This window comes from Myotis brandtii, unplaced genomic scaffold, assembly GCF_000412655.1.
Source record: "Myotis brandtii unplaced genomic scaffold, ASM41265v1 scaffold32, whole genome shotgun sequence".
Taxonomy (NCBI): Eukaryota; Metazoa; Chordata; class Mammalia; order Chiroptera; family Vespertilionidae; genus Myotis; species Myotis brandtii.
The window spans coordinates 6,128,907-6,151,907 of record NW_005362269.1 but is presented as its reverse complement, the minus strand read 5'-3'; the positions used below and the strand labels follow the sequence as shown (position 1 = coordinate 6,151,907).

The 23,001-nt window shown below is 40.1% G+C and overlaps 1 protein-coding gene across 2 annotated transcripts in view; it reads left to right on the top strand.

The window, feature by feature from the left end:
- The first annotated feature begins 1,786 nt into the window (after nt 1–1,786).
- Nucleotides 1,787–23,001, top strand: part of LOC102248341 (hepatitis A virus cellular receptor 1-like) — a 26,412-nt gene continuing 5,197 nt past the window's right edge. The window contains exons 1-8 of one of the 2 annotated variants that reach the window (XM_005870535.2): nt 1,787–1,861; nt 2,251–2,308; nt 5,192–5,530; nt 8,403–8,483; nt 10,636–10,725; nt 12,519–12,614; nt 17,331–17,432; nt 20,634–20,689. In XM_005870535.2, coding sequence (XP_005870597.1) covers nt 2,263–2,308; nt 5,192–5,530; nt 8,403–8,483; nt 10,636–10,725; nt 12,519–12,614; nt 17,331–17,432; nt 20,634–20,689 — 810 coding nt within the window. In that variant the 5' untranslated portion in view covers nt 1,787–1,861; nt 2,251–2,262. Of the gene's footprint in view, nt 1,862–1,885; nt 2,125–2,250; nt 2,309–5,191; nt 5,531–8,402; nt 8,484–10,635; nt 10,726–12,518; nt 12,615–17,330; nt 17,433–20,633; nt 20,690–23,001 lie in introns of those variants that run through there. The other variant, XM_014543154.1, reaches the window with a different exon arrangement.

The following is a 23,001-nucleotide window of genomic DNA, read 5'->3' as shown; positions in this document are numbered from 1 at the left end:
GAGCTATCTGGCCAGGGATAATTTGGTGGACTTAAAATACCAAAGGTAAATTGATACAGCCCAGTTGGTGTGGTTCAGTGGTTGAGTGTTGATCTATGAACAAGGAGGTCTTGGTTTTACTCCAGGTCAGGGCTCATGCCCGGGTTGTGGGATCAATCTCCAATAGGGGGTAAGCAGCAGACAGACAATCAATTATTCTCTCTCATCATTGATGTTTCTATTTCTCTTTTTCTCTCCCTTCCTCTCTGAAATCAATAAAAAAATATTTTTTAAAAAGTAAACTGAAAGAAAATTAGGATTTTGTTCTTTGTGTTAAAATAAAGTAAAGGTGTAGAAAACAAAGGACACAGTAATAGGCCCTAAACTTGCCATGGGCCAAGGAGTTATGATAATGAGGGCAACAAGCCCCTTTTCCCTGGAATATGGACCATTTAGTAGACTCTACAATGGGATTTTCCACCAGGATAAGTCTTCACATCCCTGGGTGGAGAGGAACTATTTAGTCTCTGGTGGGACCCTGTTATTCTAATGCCCTTGGGACCCTTCCATGGAGACATGGACTGGTATATGCACCATCAGAAGAGGAAAGAACGGATCCTCTTTTGGCATATTCCCCCTCCTATCCCCTTACTGACCTCAGAGAGCACAACTTGTGGTTTACACAGCCTGGCTAGGCTGCAAGTGTAATTCTCAAAGAAGGAGAAGATCTCCCAATTCAAGTCCCTACCAAATATTTGTCTTTCTGGCCTTAGAATTCTGCTATTCTTTTGGCGTCCAGTTATGGGGAGTGTGTGTGTGTGTGTGTGTGGGAGGAGTATTCATTATCCAAACTGAACGCTGTGTTTTAATGCCCAATGCATCCACTAATATTTATTTATTTTTGTTAGTACAAGACCTACTAACCCACAAGCTTAGGGTCTGGGGGAGCATGATGAAAAACATTGTTATTAATACTTGGGCTGCTTCTTTTAATTTGTCTCTTTCCTTGTACATGTCTGCACTGTTACTGAGAACTGTGTCTTCAATGCAGTCAATTAGCAATAACTGAGCTACCTCCCTGCCACTGAAGTCCCTGCTGACCTGTAGGTCACCTTGCAGAAGGGAGGAGGCATGGGAGTGTAAGAGCCGGTCATGAGGGGTGGAGTGTGAGGAGAGACTGTTCCATGACGTGACTTCTGTTTGTCCCACAATCTAGTTCAGGCCAGAATGGAGGCTGCTTTCCACAAACTGCCCCTTTGATTATCTGATCATAATCAGCATTCATTCTGACATTAATCGGTATCCGTGCTTTGCCTCCTGCTCTGCACCAGTTCTTGGAACAGGTCTTTGTCCTCTCCTTGTCAAGCATGTAAAGTAATTTCCAATACCTGGTAGCATTCATGAATAGTATCTGTGACTGTCCCTTTACTCTATATCATTCTTTGTTCCCTGCCAACAAGTGTGGGCATCCATTTTGTCTTGCAGTCACCGGAGAAGCTTGCATGTGAGTCTTTTTTTTGCTAAACTGTTAGTTGCCAGATTGGAGTGGCTGCTTCTTTTGTCAGGCTCTCTCTGCCCCCCATTTATGACCGTAAATTTTCAGTTTGGGGGCTTTTCTCTGAGTCTGTGTCTATGAGCACCAGGCTGGTCCACATTCTGCTTTCTGAAATGTTCTCCTGACATCCTTCAATAAAATGCAGTCTGAGTCGTTGCTTCCTGTAGCATGAGTGATGAAACACAGTGATTCACATTCTGACTTAATCCTTGTTAATAGATAACTTGGCAATATAACTGAGGCTAGGGACTAGCCATTGTGGCCACAGGGCAAGAAGTACCCTCTACTCACCAAAGGGCCAGTAGACGGTCATCTCAGAGCCCAAGGGTAAGTGCATCAGGACCATTGGAGGACTGGTCTTTGCTCTGGTGTGCCCCCCACGGAGCCTGGCTCTGTTTCCTTCCTGTTTCCTCCCTAATCTCTCTGAGCATCGGGAGTCAGTGTGGACTTTACATGTGGAAAAGGAGCTGGGAAATAAGGGGCTACTTCCAAGGGCAGCTTTGCCTGTCTGTCGGAGGTACAGAGCTCTCAGCCACCCTGAGCTAACAGAGACCTGAAGCCATTGTATGTGGTCTCCCATCCATAGCAGGGTAGGCTCATGTGATGCATGCAGTTAGGGTGAAAGGAAAAGTTGCAATCTGAGAATTAAGATGTGTCCCCATACATCTGTTGGGGGCACAGCAAACAGTCCATTTTCTCTTTTCTCTTCCCTTTAGGTTGATACCATCATGCCTCCTTGGGTAGCCTTCCCCAGCCTCATACTACTTTGGGCAGGTAAGCGATAGGTGGGCTGGGGTTTGGAAGGCCTGGGCATGAGGCAGTGCAGGGTGTGTGTGGGTGTGGGGGAGGAAGATGGATGTGCTTGGACTCTGTTGGCAGGTAATGGGTCAACTAGTGAGCAAAGAACCAGGCTGAAATCTTACTCCAAAGTAATTCCTTAGATGGTATGAATCACAAAATCTAAGGGTAAGTATAACATTTTGTTGTATGCTGCCATTTCTGTTTAAGAAAGAGGAGGTGGGTAGGTAGTTGGGTATACATGGACTTTTCACATGTATTTAAGAAATAGTAGCAGTGTTTTCATTGTGTAGGAGAGAATGGAAGGAAGACATGGGGATAGGATGGAAAAGAGCCAGTCTTTCATTTTACATTTTGTGCATTTGTTTTTAACTATGTGCAAATATTTCTTTTAAAAATAAGATATATCCTGGCTAGTGTGGCTCATTTGGTTGGGCATCTCCCCATGCATCAGAACGTCTCTGGTTCAATTTACAGTCAGGGCATAAGCCCGGGGTTTCTGGCTGGATTCCAGGTAGGGGGCATGCAGGAGGCAGTCTATCACTGTCTTGCTGTCACATCAATGTTTCTCTCTCTCTCATCCTCTCTCTTATTCTCCCTCTCAAAATTAATAAAAAATCTGTAAAACAGTAAAAATAATATACATGGTGTCCCAAAAATATATATACACACTTTAACAGCCATTAGCTCAATTTGAAAATAAAATGTATTTAAATAAACACTGTCTTTATAATTATTAAAAGTGTGTGTATACATTTTTGGGACACCTTGTATATTATTTCCAACATTCTCTGAGTTGGAGAATAGATACAACCTAAATTTAAAAATAATAGTCACCAGAGGTGATTTGATTATGGGAAAAAGTTCATTTAAATTATACCTCCATACTAAAATTTTAAGTTAGCATGCTATATTTATAATCTACAAATGATGTTAGGCAAAATTAAATATTATAGGCATCAAGAGAAAAAATAGACTCTTACTTTACATAATGATTACATTTTATTTCCAGAGCACTTTGAAATTCACAGCCCCGTCCTAACTGTGATTAGTTGGGTTACAGCATAGGGAATATAGTCAATAATATTTTAATAACTATGAATGGTGTGAAATGGGTACTAGACTTATTGGGGTGATCACTTACAAGTTATATAAATTTCTAATCACTATGTTGTACACTTTCAACTGATATAATATTGTATATCAATTGTAATTTAAAAATAAAAATTAAATAAATAAGATTAGTTGGTACATCTCAGATTTCATTTAAGGGCCAACTTGACTGCATTTGATAGTATAGGGTTTTAAAAATATGTATATTTTTATTGATTTCAGTGAGAGGAAGGGATTGGGAGAGAGAGAAACATCAATGATGAGAGAGAATCATTGATAGGATGCCTCCTGCATGCCCCCTACTGGGGATTGAGCTTGCATTCTGGTGTGTGCCCTGACATGGAATTGACCCTTGATCTCCTGAATCATAGATTGATGCTCAACCACTGAGCCACACCTGGCGGGCGACAATATGGGGTTTTAATGCCACTAGCACTAGAGAAAGTTTTTGTTTTTAAGTGTCTTAATTTAGTACTTGATTGAATATTCTTCAGTTCTCTGGGTTCACCATGGGAAGTGGGCCTCGCTCAAGTGCCAGCTGTCATCTACTCATGAGAATGATTTCTACTTGGATTTTTTTGGACCATCCTCAAGAGCATGATCAGCCTTGGCTCTTCTGGAACCATTAGAAACCTATTTTCTAAAAATGGATTCCTGAAAGTTTATTAGACTTCTGCCTATAAGGCAACAATACTTTATTTATTATTTTTATATTTAAATTTTTGATTAAAATTGTTGATTTGTTATTCTACTTACTTATGCATTCATTGGTTGATACTTTTTTGAAAAAATATATTTTATTGATTTTTTACAGAGAGGAAGGGAGAGGGACAGAGAGTTAGAAACATCGATGAGAGAGAAACATTGATCAGCTGCCTCCTGCACACTCCCCACTGGGGATGTGCCTACAACCAAGGTACATGCCCTTGACCAGAATCAAACCTGGGACCCTTCAGTTCGCAGGCGGATGCTGTATCCACTGAGCCAAACCGGTCAGGGCCATTGGTTGATTCTTGTATGTGCACTAACTGGGGATCACACCCACAACCTTGTCATACTGATGTTGCTCTAACGACCCAAGCTACCTTGCCAGGGCCTAATAATACTTGATTTATTTATTTAAAATACATATGTTCATCAGCCCGGTTTTTGGGCTCAATCCCCAGTATTGACAGTCATTTGGTTCAAACATTTTGGAAATTAATTTGATAAAAATATTTCTGCTCTTTGTCCTGGTAATTTCTATTTTAGAAGTTTATCCTATTGGGAAACAATTCCAAATACAGAAATAAGTTTAGCTCTAGTCAGTTTGGCTCAGTGGGTAGAGTGTCAGCTCATGGATTGAAGGATCCAAGATTTGATTCTGGTCAAGGGCATGTATCTTGGTTGCAGGCTCAATCCCAGCCATAGTCAGGGCTCATGCATGAGCCAACCAGTCAATGTGTGTTTCTCACATTAATATTTCTCTCTCTCTGTCTCCCCACTCTCTTCCACTCTTCTAAAAATCAATGGAAAAATATCCTTGGGTGAGGATTAACAACAACAAAAAAAGAAATAAGTTTAAATTATGTGTTATTTACAACTATCAAAATGCTGATAAAGATGTAAAAAGTAAAACATAAAAAAATTTAGATTCAATATTAAAGTCACATGATTACAAATGAAATACACCATATAAAGAGAAGTGGACATAAATATAAAATTAAAATATTGAGGCCTCACACTCAGTTTTGTTTCTCTTGGCAGATGTTGTTGTTTCTCAGACACGCGTGACTGGAGTGGTGGGACAGTCTGTCACGCTACCGTGTACCTACTCAACAGCTGGTGGAATCGCACCCATGTGCTGGGGCCAAGGGCCTTGCTCTTTATTCAGATGCTCAAATACACTCGTATCGACTGATGGCTACCGTGTCACCTTTGAGAAGGACAAACGTTATAGGATGAATGGAATCATTTCCAGAGGGAATTTGTCTCTAACTATACAGAATGCAGCCCTGTCTGACACTGGCACCTATTGTTGCCGTATTGAGTTCAAAGGGTGGTTTAATGATTATAAAGAGAATATATTTTTGGAGATAAAGCCAGGTGAGTTTGTCTTCCTGTGATCACTTCATGTGCATGAACTGAGATGTTTACTGTTTGGTAATGATATTCTCTTCCTTTAAGAAAGAAAGAGAAGGTTCCTACAATCCTGTTTTTTAATAACTTTGGGGAAATAGAATTACTTACTTGTGTAGAATAAAGTGTTAAAAGAATCTAGAGTCAAGAGCGTAGACTAGAGGGCCTTCCCAGTCTGCAGACTATCTCTTACAGCAGTGCTTCAAAAATGCTGGTTAGTTCATGAAGAGGCATTCACGGCTCCATAGGGAGATGAGGTGAATATTTTCTCAAACTAAAGTTATTCACTGTAAACAACTGTACCTTTTCTCTGAGATGATGTCCCTGAAAATTTATAAAATGACCTTTCTTAACATTTCAAACCTAAAATGGAGATTTTCAAATGTATAGACAATATTGTCAAGTAGATACATTAACAACTTTGACATTTACCAACCCAATCTTGTTGCATGTGCATTGTGTAAACGTGTATAGTCCCACCCCCATACTTTGCCCTACCTTGGATTTCATGAAGCATAACTCATATTATATTGTGATATTGCTTGTTTAAAAATTAAAATGCATTCCAATAACTGTTTATTAGTTGCCTTTAAGATTTTCATAAAATCTAAAAACCTGGCTAATTCACATTTTTTCTCTCTTGAGATGGACATTATAATATCCCAAGTTTCTGAGTTCTTCTTTAATCTCCTTCCAGTAAAGTCTTATATTGACAGTAGAATATAATATTTGTGACTTTAATAAGCTGAATCTCTTTATCTTTTTTTATTATATTAAGAAAACTTTATTTGAAAACTCCCAATTTTTGGACTAGGTTATTTCCTTTGAAAAGGCAAGTAAGAGCCCTAGCTGGTTTGCAAAGCTCAGTGGATAGAACATCTGCATATGGACTGAAGGGTCCTGGGTTCTATTCTGGTTAAGGGCACATGCTCAGGTTGCAGGCTTGATCCCCAGGAGGAGGCATGCAGGAAGCAGCCAATCGATGATTCTTTCTCATCATTGATGTTTCTATTTCTCTCTCCTTCCCCCTTTCTCTCTGAAATCAATAAAAATATATATAAAATTTTGTTAAAAAGGCAAATAATATAAGGACAGTTCAGATGGAGAAAAAGGCTGACTCTGTGGAAACTATATCTGAGAAGCAATTCAGAGAAGCCAAAGAAGCTGATGAGATAGAGCTATATAGACAGATATGTGGAGGCAGCACATGGAGAAGAGATTATGATTATGAAATTTTGGGAGTTGTGAACTTATTTTGATCTGTCTGAATTTTTAAATATAACATGGAAAGGAACAAGTAGGAGACTTTTACAGTGCTTCCCAATTCTTTAATAGAAAGATATTTGAACTTCCAATAACCAAATCTCTGCTTAAGTTTTGTTTTATTATTCACAGGCTCAACTTATTCCTCACCTTTCTGTTAGAGGTTTTCCTAACCTATGTCTGTACTTATATCTTCCTAGCTTCTTTCTGGGAAAGACACTAGTATTTTCTACTGATGAGGACAAGTTCATTACTAGATCTGTTTTGGTTCCCTCTTATTTATTGTTCCTTATGCTCCTTTGATCAGATTTTTTTTTTTTTTGCATACTTGCTTTTTTCTCTATATTAGATTTTTTAATGAAGGGAAAGGATTAGAGTATATACTCCTTAAAAGCTTCTGACTACAGCTTAGATCAAGTTCATCCAACATAATAGCCAGGGCCAGATCATATTCAAAACAGGCCCATGGATTGTTTTATAGATAAACTTTATTGGAACAGCTATACCCAATCCTTGTACTATCTGGACTGTGGATGCTTTCACACTGACAGAGTTGAGCACTGAGACCATAGGGGCCCAAAAGCCTAACAAATTTACAGTCTGGCCCTTTACAGGAAGTTTGCTGACCTCTGCTTAAGACTAATGCCTTGCATGTAATAGATACCAATATTTGTTGAAAAAAAGTTTAGCCTGTTAAGGCACAGATGGGCTTAATTCCATATTAAACTAATTCTCTAAAAAGAAAGACATTCAAATTGATTGTCTACTCTAGGGGTTTCTTGGTAGAGTTGAGTTTGAAAGAAGCTTCTTGTAAAAAGAAAAGGTGTTGGTGAGCAGAATGTACACATTCTTGAATCAGGCCTTCATTGATCTGCATTTTTGCCAGGCACTGGGTTTGGGCTTAAGTCTAGTGTCAGCATGTCTGGGTAGCTCTGAGACCTTCCATAAGTGGTTTTGATTCCAACACCCTATCTGACCCTGGAAAGAGACAAAGATACTACCTGTCGTCTAGTCCACCTTCCAGCCAGTATATAAAGTGTCTGTGTGATCTTATCTATGCTAGTGGGTGTGAGTTAGTCCTCATTTAGGGTGCAGGTCTCTTCAGAGGGTATCCTCAAGACCGAAATGAATGCCATGTATTAATTAATATCTTTTTAACTTTCTGGGCCTAGAAACTATTTATTAATTTAGTCATTCACCACTGAGAGGACAAAGGCAGGTCCAGGCTCTAGACCTTTTCCCCATCTCCGTGATATTTACGAAGATACATAAATCTGATTTGCGTGGTTGGTCTTCTCAGAGTGCTTCAGTGGTAACCCTGGGTATCCTTTATCCCCTCTGAACCTCCTCGTCTATATTCTTGCAATACAGCTATCTCTGTTTTTTTTTGGCTTTTCTTCAAACCCTCCCCTGTAAGGATCTCATTAACCAAGGGCAGGAGGTCATAGTTCAGGGCAAATTAGTGCCCAGTTTGGCTTGGGGACAGTCTCTCATTGGTTATTTTGATGTAAAGGCCCAGCACAAAGCTCTTGTTCCCTGCTGCTTGATTAATCCTTGCTTTCATGTTGATCTCTAGCTCCAACCACTGCTCCAACACCACCTAAGGTCTTCAGCTCTGCTCCTACCACTCCAGGGACCACGAAGAACCTCAAGACAGGTAAGGCCATTTGTTTCTGAGGCCAGAGGCCTTCTAGTACGAGGGTGGAAACCACCCAGGGCATGTGTTAAAACGTACAATTCAGGGTAAGGGTTCTTAGGTGGCTCCAAGCGAGGGTTTCATAGCGTCTGTGAACCCCAGTCTCATAGCCAGATTTTGTAACTATAAGTATTTTCAGAATAGGAAGACTCATTGGGTTTTTTAAAAATCTTTATTGTTGAAAGTATTACAAATAATCCCTTTCCCCCTCATTATAAGAAGACTCATTGGGTTTTCTTAAAAATCGTTATTATTGAAAGTATTACAGATATTCCCTTTTCCCCTTCATTGACCCCTTCTTGTCTGCACCCGCTCCCTCACCCCCCCGCCCCCACCATGTCTTTAATACATTATTGTCTGTGTCCATGGGTTATGCTTATATGTATACAAGTTCTTTGGTTGATCTCTTCTTCGCATCCACACACACACCCCTGCCTTCCCTCTGAGATTTGCCAGTCTGTTCCATGCTTTAAGGCTCATTGGTTTTTCTGGTCAGATTTTCAAAAGCATTCACTATTAGCCCAAACCCCCAGATCACTGATCTTTGATATCTAATGAGGATGGTGTGGGTTTTGCCCAATGAGCACAGGCTTAAGAGGAAACTACAGGAAATGACAGAGAAAAATGGTCAAGTTAATGGCATTCTGTTCTCCCAAGGAGTTCTGAATAGGGATCCTTTACTTCACTCTGAAGTGAGACCCTCTACCTGAGAATAAGATTGTAGTGAAGTTAATATTCACTCTGTCTCCTATGTCAGGAACCATGCTAAGTACTTTGCAAATGTTATATCATTGAATTCTTATGACAACCCTATGCGTTGTAGGTGTGATTCAGTCTTATTTTATAGGGTGCTGTCAAGTAGATACAGCACCAGCTTTAACAATTGTCCTTTCAATCTTATTGCATATACATTGTGTAAGCATTGAAATAGACAAGTTCATTAGAAAAACTGGTTAGTTTTTCTTCTATTTATTGTTCCTTTAAAATGATTTTTTTTTTGCGTGTTCGCTTCCCCCTCCATACTATATTTAAAATTGGAGGAAGGAGCTTGGATTGTATCTTCCTAAAAGCCTCTGATTATACCTTTGACCAGGGTCAGCAAACAATAGTCCAGGGCCAGATTAGATTCAAATTAGGCCTACCAACTGCTTTATAAATAAAGTTTTATTGAAACAGTCATATCTAATTATATTATCTTTTCTATAGAAAACTTCACACTGATATAGTTGAGCAACAGACTGTAAGATCATCAGGCCACCAGAGCTTAATTTAAACATTTATTCTCTGACCATTTACAAAACTTCGCTGACCTCTGCTTTAGATTAATGCATATACATATTTTAAAAGAAAGCTTATTGTAAAAGAAAAATAAGGTGCTTGGTGAGAAAAAGGGCCACATTCTTGAATCAGGCCTTCATTGATCTGCTTCTGAGCCATGCATTGTGTTTAGGCTTAATTCTAGCTTCAGCTCTCTCTCTGGGTAGTTGGAGACCTTCTGTAAGTGAGTTGCAAATCTACCCCATCTCTGACTCTGCAAAGTGTCAAAGTTATTACCTGTGGTCTAGTTCACCTTCATCCAAATGTATGTTGTACAAATCCTTCCTGTGATCCTGCATCTGCTAGTGTGGGTGAGTTAATCCTCCCCCCACCACTTGAGAGGGTACCCTCAGAGTGACTGAATTTAATGCTACTTATTTGGTACACATTTTGGGTCTGGGAGCTGCTGTTTAAGTACGTCTTAGTCATTCACCACTCAGAAGACTAAGACAGATCCAGGCTCTAGATATTTTCTGTACCTCGCAGATATTTATGAAGATACATATATCTGATATGAATGGATGATCTTTTCACAGTACTTCAGTTTTAATTCTGGATAGCCCTTTTCAGCTCTGAATGTCCTGGAGTGTATACATTTCAATGCATGTTTTCCTTTGGCCAGACAGTTTTAAGATTTTAATTGAGAAAGGATAAGAACTCTGAATTCAGGAGAGATTGGTGCCCAATTATGCCTGGGGACAGACAGACTCTCATTAGTTGAATTGATATAAAGATCCAGCACAAAGCTCTTGTTCCTTGCTGCTTGATTAATCCTTGCTTTCATGTTGATTTCTAGCTCCACCTAAGGTCACCAGTGTTCCAACACCACCTAAGGTCTCTACCTATGCTCCTATAATTCCAGAACCAACATGGAACCTTAAGACAGGTAAACTGATGTGTTTCTGAGGCAAGAAGCCTTCTAATGAGTGGATGAAGAACGCCAGAATATGTGTTAAGGCAGAGTTGCCATCTATGCTAAAGGTTTTTCCCTGGGCCTCATTTGATCTATGAAACTTTGTCCAATATTACACTCATCTAAGAGGTATCTTCAGAGTGAGGGGATCTTTTTTTAAAAAAAATTGGATCCTCAAGGGGTTTCATCATTAGCCAAAGAACCCAGACCTGCGATATTGGACAACTAATTATGTGGATATGTTCCAGATGGCATTGGTTTATGAGAAAAATCTAGGTTATTCCATAGAAGAAGGGAAATCTAAGTGGAATTCCTTTAGTCCTCTCTGAATTTGGACCCTTCATACAAGGATAAGAGCCCACCACTAGTTTTACCTATAATATTTTATTGAAAGAACCATTTCTAATCATTGTACCATCAGGTAGGTCTATGGCTGCTTTCACAATGACAGAGTTGAACAACAGCCACTCAGACTATAGCCGCCAAACCCTAACACTTGCATCTGGCTGTTTACTGAAGATTTGCTGACCTGTGCTTTAGACTAATGCCTTGCATATAATAGATACTGACAAATATTTGATTTATGTTTCTTGCATTTCATGGCAAAAATTGGCTTGATTCCAAATTAAACTGGATCTCTCCAAAGAAAAGCTTTTAAACCAATGGCCTCCTGTTCAAAGGTTCTCTTTTTTCTAGTTAGTAGAGCTAACATTCAAGGAAGCTTCTCATGGGATACAAAGGTGCCTGGTGAGAAAAAAGTACACATTGTAGATCAGGGATTCATTGATGACCTTTTGTGCTAGGCACTGTGTTTGTGCTTAATTTTAGTGCGCGCTCTCTCTCTCTCTCTCTCTCTCTCTCTCTCTCTCTCTCTTGTGGGTAGCTCTGAGACTATTGTAAGTACTTTGAAATTGTAGATCTGCTCTATCATGGAAAGAGCCCACGTTATTACTTTTTTCATCTCTTAGTTTGGAAGGAATCATTAATGGTCTAATTCACCTTTCAACCAAATGTATAATGTATAAATGATCTGTGTGATCTAGCATATACTTGTGGTGTGAGTTAATTTAGGGTGCAGGACTCCTGGGAGGGTGTCCTCAGGACTGACTAAAATGAATGCTATTTATTGGGTAAACATTCTGGACTTGGAACTGCTGTTGAAATCTTAGTCATTCACTACAGAGAGGACAAGAACATGTCCTGGCCCTAGACGTTTTCCCCACTTCACTAATGTGTATAAAGATATATAGCCCTAGTCCGTTTGGCTCGGTGGATAGATCATTGGCCCTCGGATAGTAGGGTCCCAGGTTTGATTCCAGTCAAGGGCACATACCTGGGTTTCAGGTTTGATCTTCAACCCTATCAGGGCAAGTGTGGAAGGCAATTGATCAATGTCTCTCTCTCTCTCTCTTTCTGTCTCTCGCGCTCCTACTCTCTGTAAAAATCTATGGAAAAATGTCCTCGGGTGAGGGTTAAATATATATATTTAATATGCATGGCTGGTGTTTTCAAAATGCTTCAGTGAATAAGCCAGTAACCTTTATCAACCCTGGAATATATACTTTTCAATGCAGCTGTTTCCTTTTTGCAGGCTGGTCCTCAATCCCACTCCTGTCAGATTCTAGTAGATTAAGGACAAGAGATCTGAGTTTAGGGGAGAATAGTGCCTAATTCTGCCTAATTTGGATATGTTGATATGCAGGCCCAGCAACAAAGCTCTCATTCTCTGTTTCTTGACTAATCCCTGCTTTCATGTTAATTTCTAGCTATACCTAACGTCACCATGATCCCAACATCACCTACCAGTATGGTTTCCACCTCAGCTACTGCAACGCCAGCACCCACGCAGAAATTCAAGACAGGTAAATTGATGTGTTTCTGAAGTCATTAACCAATTAGAGAACAAAGACAGGTCCAGGTTCTAGACATTTTTTCTCACCTCACTGATGCTTATGAAGATACATAAATCTGATATGCATGGTTGGTCCTCTCAAAGTGCTTCAGTGTTAATCCCAGGTATCCATTTTCACTTTTGAACTTCCTGGAATATATACTTTTCCTTGGGCCTAGAGACACACTCAAGAGGCCAAAGAGCCCCATGTGGCTCGCGAGCCGCAGTTTGCTGACCACTGGTCTAGGGAATTCCAGGAAGTAGGGTTAGGCTAATGAGAATCTGTCCTCATGTTCTAGACATTTTCCCCACCTCACACATGTTCATGAAGATACATACATCTGATATGCATGGCTGGTCTTCACAAAATGCTTCAGTGTAAATTATAGGTTTCCTTTTCACCTGTGAAACCCCTGGGAAATATACTTTCCCATACAGCTGTTTTCTTTTTGCCAGTGTGACTTCAAGCCCTCCCCTGTCAGAGTCTATTTGAACAAGGACAGGAACTCTGAGCTCAGGGGATATTAGTGCCCAGGTCTGCAGGGGAACCTAGTCTCTCACTGGTTTTGTTGGTGTTCATGCTCAGCACAAAGCTTTTGCTTTTTTTGCTGCTGGATTTATTCTCATTGTCATGTGGATTTCTAACTCCGCCTGAGCTCACCAGGGTCCCAAGATCACCTGGGGTCTCCACCTCTGCTACAGCACCAGTTCGCCTGCAGAACATCCTGAGAAAGAAAGTGATGTATTTTTGAGTCCAGAGGCCTTCCAATAGAGGAGGTACACCACCCAGGGTATTATCATAAGGTGGAAGTATAATCTAGGATTAATGTTCTTCCCTGGGTTACAAATGTGAGCTTCACAGTAGCTGACAATCCTCATTCCAGATTACTTGTTTCCTTTGTATCTATAAATATTTTTCAAGTAAATAGACCCATAGTTTTTTAAAATCAGATTCTCCAGGGGATTATTAGCCCCCAAATCCCCAGACCATTTATCTTTTTTAAATTTTTATCTTCACCCAAGGATATTTTTCCATTGATTTTTAGAGAGAGTGGAAGAGAGGGAAAGAGAGAGAAACATCAATGTAAGAGAAACACATAGATTATTTGCCTCCTGCACCCGTCCTGACCAGGGCCCGGGCTGGGGAGGAGCCTGCAACCAAGATACAAGCCCTTGACTGGAATCGAACCCTGGAACGGTTAGTCCGCAGGCTGATACTCTTTCCACTCAGCCAAACCAGTTAGGGCCTCAGACCATTTCATTTATTTTTAACATCTAATGAGAATGGTGTGGATTTGGTTCAGTTGAGCACAAGTTTATCAGAAAAATATAAATGAGTGTCTGCTTAATGAGATCTGCCCTCACTGAGAGCTGGAAGTGGAGATCCTTTTTTTTTTTTTTTAAAATATATTTTATTGATTTTTTTACAGAGAGGAAGGGAGAGGGATAGAGAGTTAGAAACATCGATGAGAGAGAAACATTGATCAGCTGCCTCCTGCACACCCCCCACTGGGGTTGTGCCTGCAACCAAGGTACATGCCCTTGACTGGAATCGAACCTGGGACCTTTCAGTCTGCAGGCCGACGTTCTATCCACTGAGCCAAAACAGTCAGGCTAGAAGTAGAGATCCTTTATCCACTCTGATGTTGGAGCCTCATGTGGCAGGTAAGGCTTCATCAAGATGACCCTGTGTGGCCCTAACCAGTTTGGCTCAGTGGATAGAGTGTCGGCCTGCGGACTCAAGGGTCCCAGGTTCGATTCCGGTCAAGGGCATGTACCTTGGTTGCGGGCGCATCCCCAGTGGGGAGTGTGCAGGAGGCAGCTGATCGATGTTTCTGGCTCTCTATCCCTCTCCCTTCCTCTGTAAAAAAATCAATAAAATATATTTAAAAAAAAAAGATGACCCTGTGTGACAGAATTCATGCAAAGTTCTCTTTACTCCATTTTACAAATTTTAATTTATTTATTATTTTAAGTTACAGTTGACATACAATATTATATTAGTTTTAGGTGTACAACCCCATGATTAGACATTTATATAAGTAACAAAGTGATCACCCTGATGAATTGAGAATCCATGTGACACCATATATAGTTATTACAATATTACTGACTATATTCCCTGTGCTGTAGTTTACATCCCCATGACTATTCTTGAAACTACCAATTTGTACTTCTAAATCCCTCGATCTTTTCACCCATGAACCTAACCCATTTCCCATCTGCTAAGTTCTTTACAAGTATGATATTGCTTGATTCTTATGCCAGCCCTACCCATTGTAGGTGTGATTCAATTCCGTTTTATATTTGTGTGAACCTAGGCACAGAGTCTAATTTCATTGTTGAAAGGCATATGGGTAGAAAGTGGTTGAGTCAGGATTCAGTCTCCATTAGTTTGAATTTGGGACTGTGGGTATAACTACCGGATGGTGTTTCTGCCATGTGGACTGAAGTTATATTAGGATGAATTTGTCCTTATCTGACATCTTCACAGAAAAAGCCCTTTATATAATTATCCTGTCTTTTTATGTCACTCAGTGACAGTTTTGCTTCTAGCATTCTTTACTTTAGTATGTAGCATAAAATTTAAAAAAAATGCTGTTTATACTTATGACAAAGTAAATATCTGATTTAAGAATTTCAGGGATTTAGTATTTATAGCTTCTCTTTTTAATTCAGGCTACGTGCTTCAAATTTCTGAGTTTAGATGCAATACAAATGGAGAATAATTTGATATATGGGTGGGGAAATAGGTTGGCCTTCTGAGGACAAGTTCAGGTTCAAACCTTCTATTTTTAAGATTAAAAAGATAACACTTAGTGAAGATTCTCAAAGCCTTTCCAACTCTTTGACTCATTGAGGTGATCTGGATTCTGAAGAGGAACAGAAATGTCTCAACCTCTTAGCCAGAGAAATCTGATGGAACATTGATTTTCCTTAACTCCCATTGAGCCTTGTGTGTATTTATCTGGTAACCAGGAGGGATCTGAAGCATTTGGGCGATGAGCTGAGTTTGGAGGAGAGGGCTTTAGGTTAGAACTCAGATTTTAGAGCCATAAAAGTATATCAGGAAAATAGCTTTGTTCCAGGCAGCTGAACATACTAGAGAATCTGTTGACTTTCTTAATATTGGTTTAGCTTCTTTATACTTAGTTTGACATAGTGTGTGCCTGTAAAAGTGTGAGGATTAGTGGACTTGGTTTAGTGAACATACATAAGTTTTTTTTACTTCATTTAAAGCAGAGATTCAGAAGAAAAAACCTGTGTGACCTCCTGGGGAATATTAATTGTATTATTAATTGAATTGAGCCTTATCTTTATCCTGATAGTTTCCTAAGGAGTTTGAGTCTAGAGTTGAGCTTCACAGTACAGGAAGGAGGTGAGTACTGGAGCTAATTCAATGCAGAGACATTTACTTTTACATCCACTACCTGTCTGTCCTCAGTGCCTCCAGCACTTGTTCATCTCCTAAAACATGCATGAAAGCCGGGGTCACGGTCTACCAGGAACCTGGCCGAGGGTTGTGAATCATTACCAAGTTGAGAGATTGGGCAATGCAGTCACCTTGAAGAAACTTCAAGGAGTTAAATATTGTGAGGGTGTATTCTGTGCTGGTACATATGTGTGTCTCTCTGGAAAGATGTGTGCATGTATAATCATCAACTTGAATAATGTCAGAAAATCCAGATTGGGGTTTTTGTGAAGAACTCTCTTGTACTGTCCTGTTCTTTGTTCCTAAAGAGAACCACATCCTGTTATAGGGTTCAGTATTGGAGGACAACATGAAATGGGTTCAGAACATAAGGAAGGGTGATGTTGAAATGTGAAGATGGTGGTGGGAAAGAGGAATCAGGAAGACTGATGAAAGGCAATAAGGAAAGCCCAGGTTTGTGAATTTTTGCCCAGCCAGCACCACTAATTTGCTCTAAGTTCTGTGGTGCTCCCTGGAGAGGGAAATAAGGAGGCAAGTGATGCATAGCGGTGTGCTTGAGAATTCTTAGTGACGCTTTTTGGTGAGAAATGGAAGATGAGTCAGATAACACAGGAAATCAGTCATTCAGAAGGAGTGAGCAGAATGCAACTGCAGAAGGAGCCGGGGTCACGGTCTACCAGGAACCTGGCCGAGGGTTGTGAATCATTACCAAGTTGAGAGATTGGGCAATGCAGTCACCTTGAAGAAACTTCAAGGCATTAAATATTGTGAGGGTGTATTCTGTGCTGGTACATATGTGCATCTCTCTGGAAAGATGTGTGGATGGATAATCGTGAAATTGAATAATGTCAGAAAATCCAGATTGGGGTTTTTGTGAAGATGGGATGACAGATTAGTGTAAATTCCTAGGCCCTGTTTTATGAACATGAAATGTCATTTGTATGGATACAAGCTTAATTGGGTGTCTTACATAAGATGCACTGTCATAGGCATTATACATTTAGGGAGATCCTAAGAGTATGAAAAGTGTGAAATAATTCTGTCTATAGATAACTATCCAGATCATTATCTATATCAGATTTATTCCTGATAATAAGGATCTAGTTGGCAGTGCAATGCCTCAATGTTATCTTTGAATAAATTTCTAAGAAACAGTTGAAGGTAGTTCCCAATTTTAGGTTTGTTGCCTATTTTTGTTGGGGCTGGAGATTTTTCTACAAATAGAACAGAGCTCTTTCATTCTTTTTATTTCAGAAACCACTTCATCTTCTCCACTGCAGACAACAGAAACCCAGCCTATCAGACCACAGGAAACAAGTACGACCACCTCATCATTGAACTCTTCTTGCCCAACAGGTAACTGCATTTTCTTTCCTGAAGACCTAGAGCATTCAAAATTTGAAAATCATTGACATGTAGTTAAGAGCACTTATTGTGACATGAGTGCTCACACTGGCCCCTCTAATCAGCTATGTGACTAAAACAAATGTCTTACCCTCTCTGAATCTGTTTTCTTCATTTCTAAATGGATGGAACATCACTGATCATGCGGAATCCTTGTGAGGATTAAATGAGATGAAGAGCTTGGGACATAGGTATAGGGGGTAAGTGATAGCAACTATGACTATTACTTAGATGTCCAGAGTATCTGACTAACATAGGCAGCTTGTATGATTTGGGAACCCCCACATGCATATACCGATTTTTCTAAATCAAATGAATCAGTTTTGACTCCATATTTATTACTGGGCTTGCCCCCTTTGGCCAGAGCTGTAAAACAATTACCTCCAGACCGAAATGGTCACCTGTGTTTACATTTTGCCTAAGCTCCAGAGTCTAAATACACCCAGCAGGCTGTTCTGCTGCCTTGTCAGGCTTGCAGGTACTAATAGACACTTAGTGATGGGTTGGGGACAACAATGCTGGCACCAAAGAGAGAGTCTCCCCTACTCTCTGGCAGATTCCATGTAGTCTCTACTCTTGAAAGGGTAGATTGACCTGTCTTTCCCACGGTGGAGAAAGGTGATACTGAAACCTATCATCTTTCCCAGCTGACTCTGTGCCCCATAGTGGGAAGTGTGGGGAATGCCACATGCTGACTGTGTGTCCTTGTGCTGTATCCAAACAAGGTCAAACCTTGCAAGACTCCTCCTGTGTATGACCCCCTGTGGCTTTAGATAATAGTGGCATTCAGTTTTGAAAGTGGAATTGCTGACAGCACGGAGAAATTGGGGCCAGTGCCAGCAGCAGGTGTGAACAGGGCCGGCGCCATCAGTGGGTGTGAGTGGCGACTGCTGGCTGCCCCGATCGCCCCTTAGGAGCAGGGGGAGGTGGAGAAGCCTTCAGGGGCGATCAGGGCTGGCAGCCACTGCTTGCACCTGCTGATGGCACCGAATGATTGGGACCGGCTTTGGGCACGGGCAGTGGGTGTGAGCAGTGGCTCCGGCGCTGGCAGCGGGTGCAAGCGGGGCTGGCGCCTGCAGCAGGTGCAAGCACCAGGCGGGATCGTGGCGTGCAGGAGCAAAGAATTTTTTAGTAACCACCAGAGGCTCACCCCGATGACAGTGACTGGTGCCCTGACTTGGTCTAGCGCCCCCGCTCACCTGCTCCACCATCCCGCCGTGGCCACTGCCCGCCATGTCCCTTGCACTCCCCCTGGTGGTCAGCGCACATCATAGCGACTGGTTGTTTGATTGTTCTGGTTGTTCCGCTGTTTGGTCTATTTGCATATTAGCCTTTTATTATATAGGATAGTCAAGATATGGAAGCAATCTAAATGTCCATCAATAGATGAATGGATAAAGAAGAGGCAGTGCATATTACTTGGCCATATAAAAATAAAATCTTGCCCTGGCCAGTGTGAATCAGTGATTAGAGTATTGACCCATGCACCTAAGGGTCTTGGGTTTGATTCTCGGTCAAGAGCATGTGCAGGAGGCAACCAATCGATGTGTCTTTCTCACATAGATGTTTCTCTCTCTCTCTCTTTCTGTCTCTCTCTCTCTTCCTTCTTTCCCTTCCTCCTTTCCACTCTCTCTAGAAATCAATGGAAAAAATATACTCAGGTGAGGATTAACAACAACAAAAATCTTGCCATCTGCTAAGTAAAATAAATCAGACAGAGAAAGACAAATACCATATGATTTCATTTATATGTGGAATCTAAAAAAGGAAATACATGAATAAACAAAACAGAAACAAACTCATAGATACAAAAAACATTTTGATGGTTGACAGATGGGACGGGGTTTGGGGAGATGGGTGTAAAAGGGGTGGACAGGATTAAAAGTACAAATTGAGGCCTGGCCTGTGTGGCTCAGTTGGTTGGAGCATTGTCTCGTGCACTGAAAGGTGGTGGGTATGATTTCCAGTCAGGGCACATACTCAGGTTGTGGGTTTGATCCCTGGTCAGGGCATGTGCAGGAGGCAACCAATCAATGTTTCTTTCTCATATCGATGTTTCTCTCTATCTGTTTCTCTCCCTTTCTCTCTCTCTCTAAAACCAGTAAAAGAATGTCCTTGGGTGAGGATTAAAAAGAGAAGTACAAATTGGTAGTTACAAAACATCATGGGGATATAAAGTATAGCATAAGAAATATAGTCAATAATATCATAATAACTATGTATGGTATCAGATGGGTACTATATTTTTTGAGTGATCACTTCGTAAGTTATTTAGATGTCTGGTCGTTACGTTTTACACATGAAACTAATATAACATTGTATGTCAACCCTATTGAAAAATAGGAAAATTATTTTAGAAAGTAAACTAAACAAGAAACTAATAAAAATGGTCACTTATAAGTCAGTTTGTATGGGGATTGGTAGAGATTGGAGACAAAAAGAGAGACTTTTTATGTCATTTTCAGTTTAGACTGTCTAAAAGTACTAGTTATTTAAAATATAGGAGTAAGTTAAAATTAAGATATTTTTATCATTTAAAAATTTTGCATGCATACATAAATATAATGTTTTTACGAAAAGCCCTTAAAGAATAGTACCCTTTAATATTAGGATTTTAGGTATATGATATATTGGTCTTGTGGTTGCTGTACCACGTATTTTTCTGAAGTACTTCTGGATCAAAGCCTAGGCACCTTGACATATAAGGTAGGAATTACATGCCACCTGTCTTAGATATCTTAGTACCTTTTGCTTACATTTTTAATGTAAGATCAATGTAATGTCCATTCTGAATAGAGAGGTTTGATCTTTAGATGTGCATATGGCCTCTGGGCATTCATTGACAGTTCTTCACTGGCATGAAAATATTGATAATCTATCTATAAGTGGCATTTTTAACCTGTACCCCTGATTTATAGGTAAAACTTTATATATAATGCATTTCTTTTCCATAAAGAAGAAAAAAGGGGTCCATTTTCACAGGGTCCATGACAAAATGATTAAGAAACACACCTTAAAGATAAATTATTAAACACTAGTAACTTGGTATAATTCTTGCAATGCCTGCTGCATTTTTCCAATACCTAAGTGTTTGTAGCAAATTTTCAATATTTTTTATAGTTCTAATTAATGTTTTTTTTTGTTGTTGAGCAGATGGGAATAGCACTGTGCCACAACCTTCAGATGGCAGTTGGCAATGCAATAAAACTGTAAGCAAATTCCTTCCTATTTTATTGGCCATATTCACTTTATGTCCCCCCTGGAAGCAAGTTACATTTAGAGATTACTTCTGTAAGGCTGGGCTACATATTGGTTCTTTCTAGTTAAGAGACAAAGAAGAAAATAATTTGCTTCTTAAATAGGGGTGCTTTGGTTAATTGGTAAAGTTCATATGGATACAGGTAGACCAGTTTGTTAGAGATGCCGGATAAATGATGTTTTACTCACACTCATACACACAACACTCACACACTACAGACTTTCTCCTGGCCAAAAAATTGGACAAAAAAAGAATGAACTAGTTTAAGGAGAGTGAGTTAACATAACATTCCCTGGAAGACTCCAGTTAACATTAGGGGAATTGCCGAAACCGGTTTGGCTCAGTGGATAGAGTGTCGGCCTGCCGACTGAAGGGTCCCAGGTTCGATTCCGGTCAGGGGCGTGTATCTTGGTTGCGGGCACATCCCCTGTGGGGAGTGTGCAGGAGGCAGCTGATCGATGTTTCTCTCTCATCGATGTTTCTAACTCTCTATCTCTCTCCCTTCCTCTCTGTAAAAAATCAATAAAAATATATTTAAAAAAAAAATTAGGGGAATAACATGCTTTGAATCACTGTGCTGGCATGGAGGCTGTTCCAAACAAAAATATTATGTAAATGAAAGTGTGCTGCTTAAACATAGGTCCCCTAATATCCTTTTCCAACCCAAATGCCTTCTATATAGAAATTTTGGGGCTGCTGTAGAGTTTTTCTACACCTTAACCTCCCCATAGGATGACTTGTTAAGGTGTTAACTGGTCACAAGTGGTGAGAAATGACAACCTGCAATAGCAAGAGAAATTCAAGCTGAGACAAAGTGGGCTGATCTTGTGTAGGGTTAGATTACTGTTACTGTTAACCTTAGTTCCAAAGCGAACACTGCATAGGAGTGATATGAAATATTTTACCAATTTGTATGGCCTGATTGATCCAATGAATGTGGGCTGAATGCATATACCTCCTAAATATCAGAACTGCCACTATGGAAATGGTTATTATATCGCTATATAGCCAGATTTATGCGGATTTTTTAAAGCACATTTCAGCCTAGCTGGTTTGGCTCAGTGGATATAGCCTCACCGGCCTACAGACCAAAGGGTCCCTGGTTTAATTCTGGTCAAGGGCATGTACTCAATTGTAGGCTCCTCCCCAGCCTGGGCCCTGGTCGGGGCTTGTGCAGGAGGCAAGCAATCGATGTGCTTCTCTCACATAGATATTTCTCTCTGTTTTTGCCTCTCTTCCACTCTTTCTAAAAATCAATGGAAAAATATCCTCGGGTGAGGATTAAAAACAATAATAATGAAAATCAAAAAATAAAAAAGCACATTCTGAATGGCGAGGTTGTTCTTGACCTCAGCTGTAGGATGGTTAGGTTTAGCAAAGAGTAGAAGCAATTTGGATGCAAGTTCATCATAGGTCACAGCGGAATCATCGGCTTTTTGTGCCTTGATTCTGAGGATGTCAGCATGTCTCCCTGGAATCTTGAAAACATGCAGCAGGTATTTTGACCCAGTAGGTCAACTCCCTGGACTCTATGGTAAGGAAAGAATTGAACAAAAACATGAAGATGCATGAGAAAATATGTTCATTTATAATCATGAAAATGTTATGAACAACCTCAGTGGTCAATAGTAAGGGATTAATTAATGAATGAATTAATTAAACACACCCACATATTGCCATTAAGAATGTCATTATTTCAGTGCATTTACTGACATGAGAAGACATTATTATTGATTATTATGTGAAACTCTAACTTTAAATAGTATATATACTACAGTATATGTTGAATATAGTCATTATTTATGTTAAGAAAAGAACACTACCCCAGGACAGATTATCAGATATGGCCTGGGGACCTCAACACCTGGGGCCCTTCCTGTCAGCCCACAAAAGGGGGCGGAACCATATCTGCAAGACAAAGACCCCAGAAGGTTATTAAAAGTGAAGCCCTCTGTGTGTTTCTTCACTCTGATTTGGAAATTATTCCCGGAGTCCACTAGTATTAATAAACGAGGTCCCTCCCTTTCTCTAAAAAAAAAAGAAAGAAAGAAAAATAAAAAGAAAAAGAAAAAAACACTAGACAGAAAATACTGAAAGAGTATGTAATAAAAAACGATAACAATGTTTGCTTTGGAGGTGTTAGGATTATGGTTGATTTTAGTTGTTCTTTCCTTATGCTTAGCTGCACATTCTAAAATAAACATGTAGTTTCTATGTAATGTAATATTTATGAAAAGCAAAGCCTCCTTTCGCAACCCCATG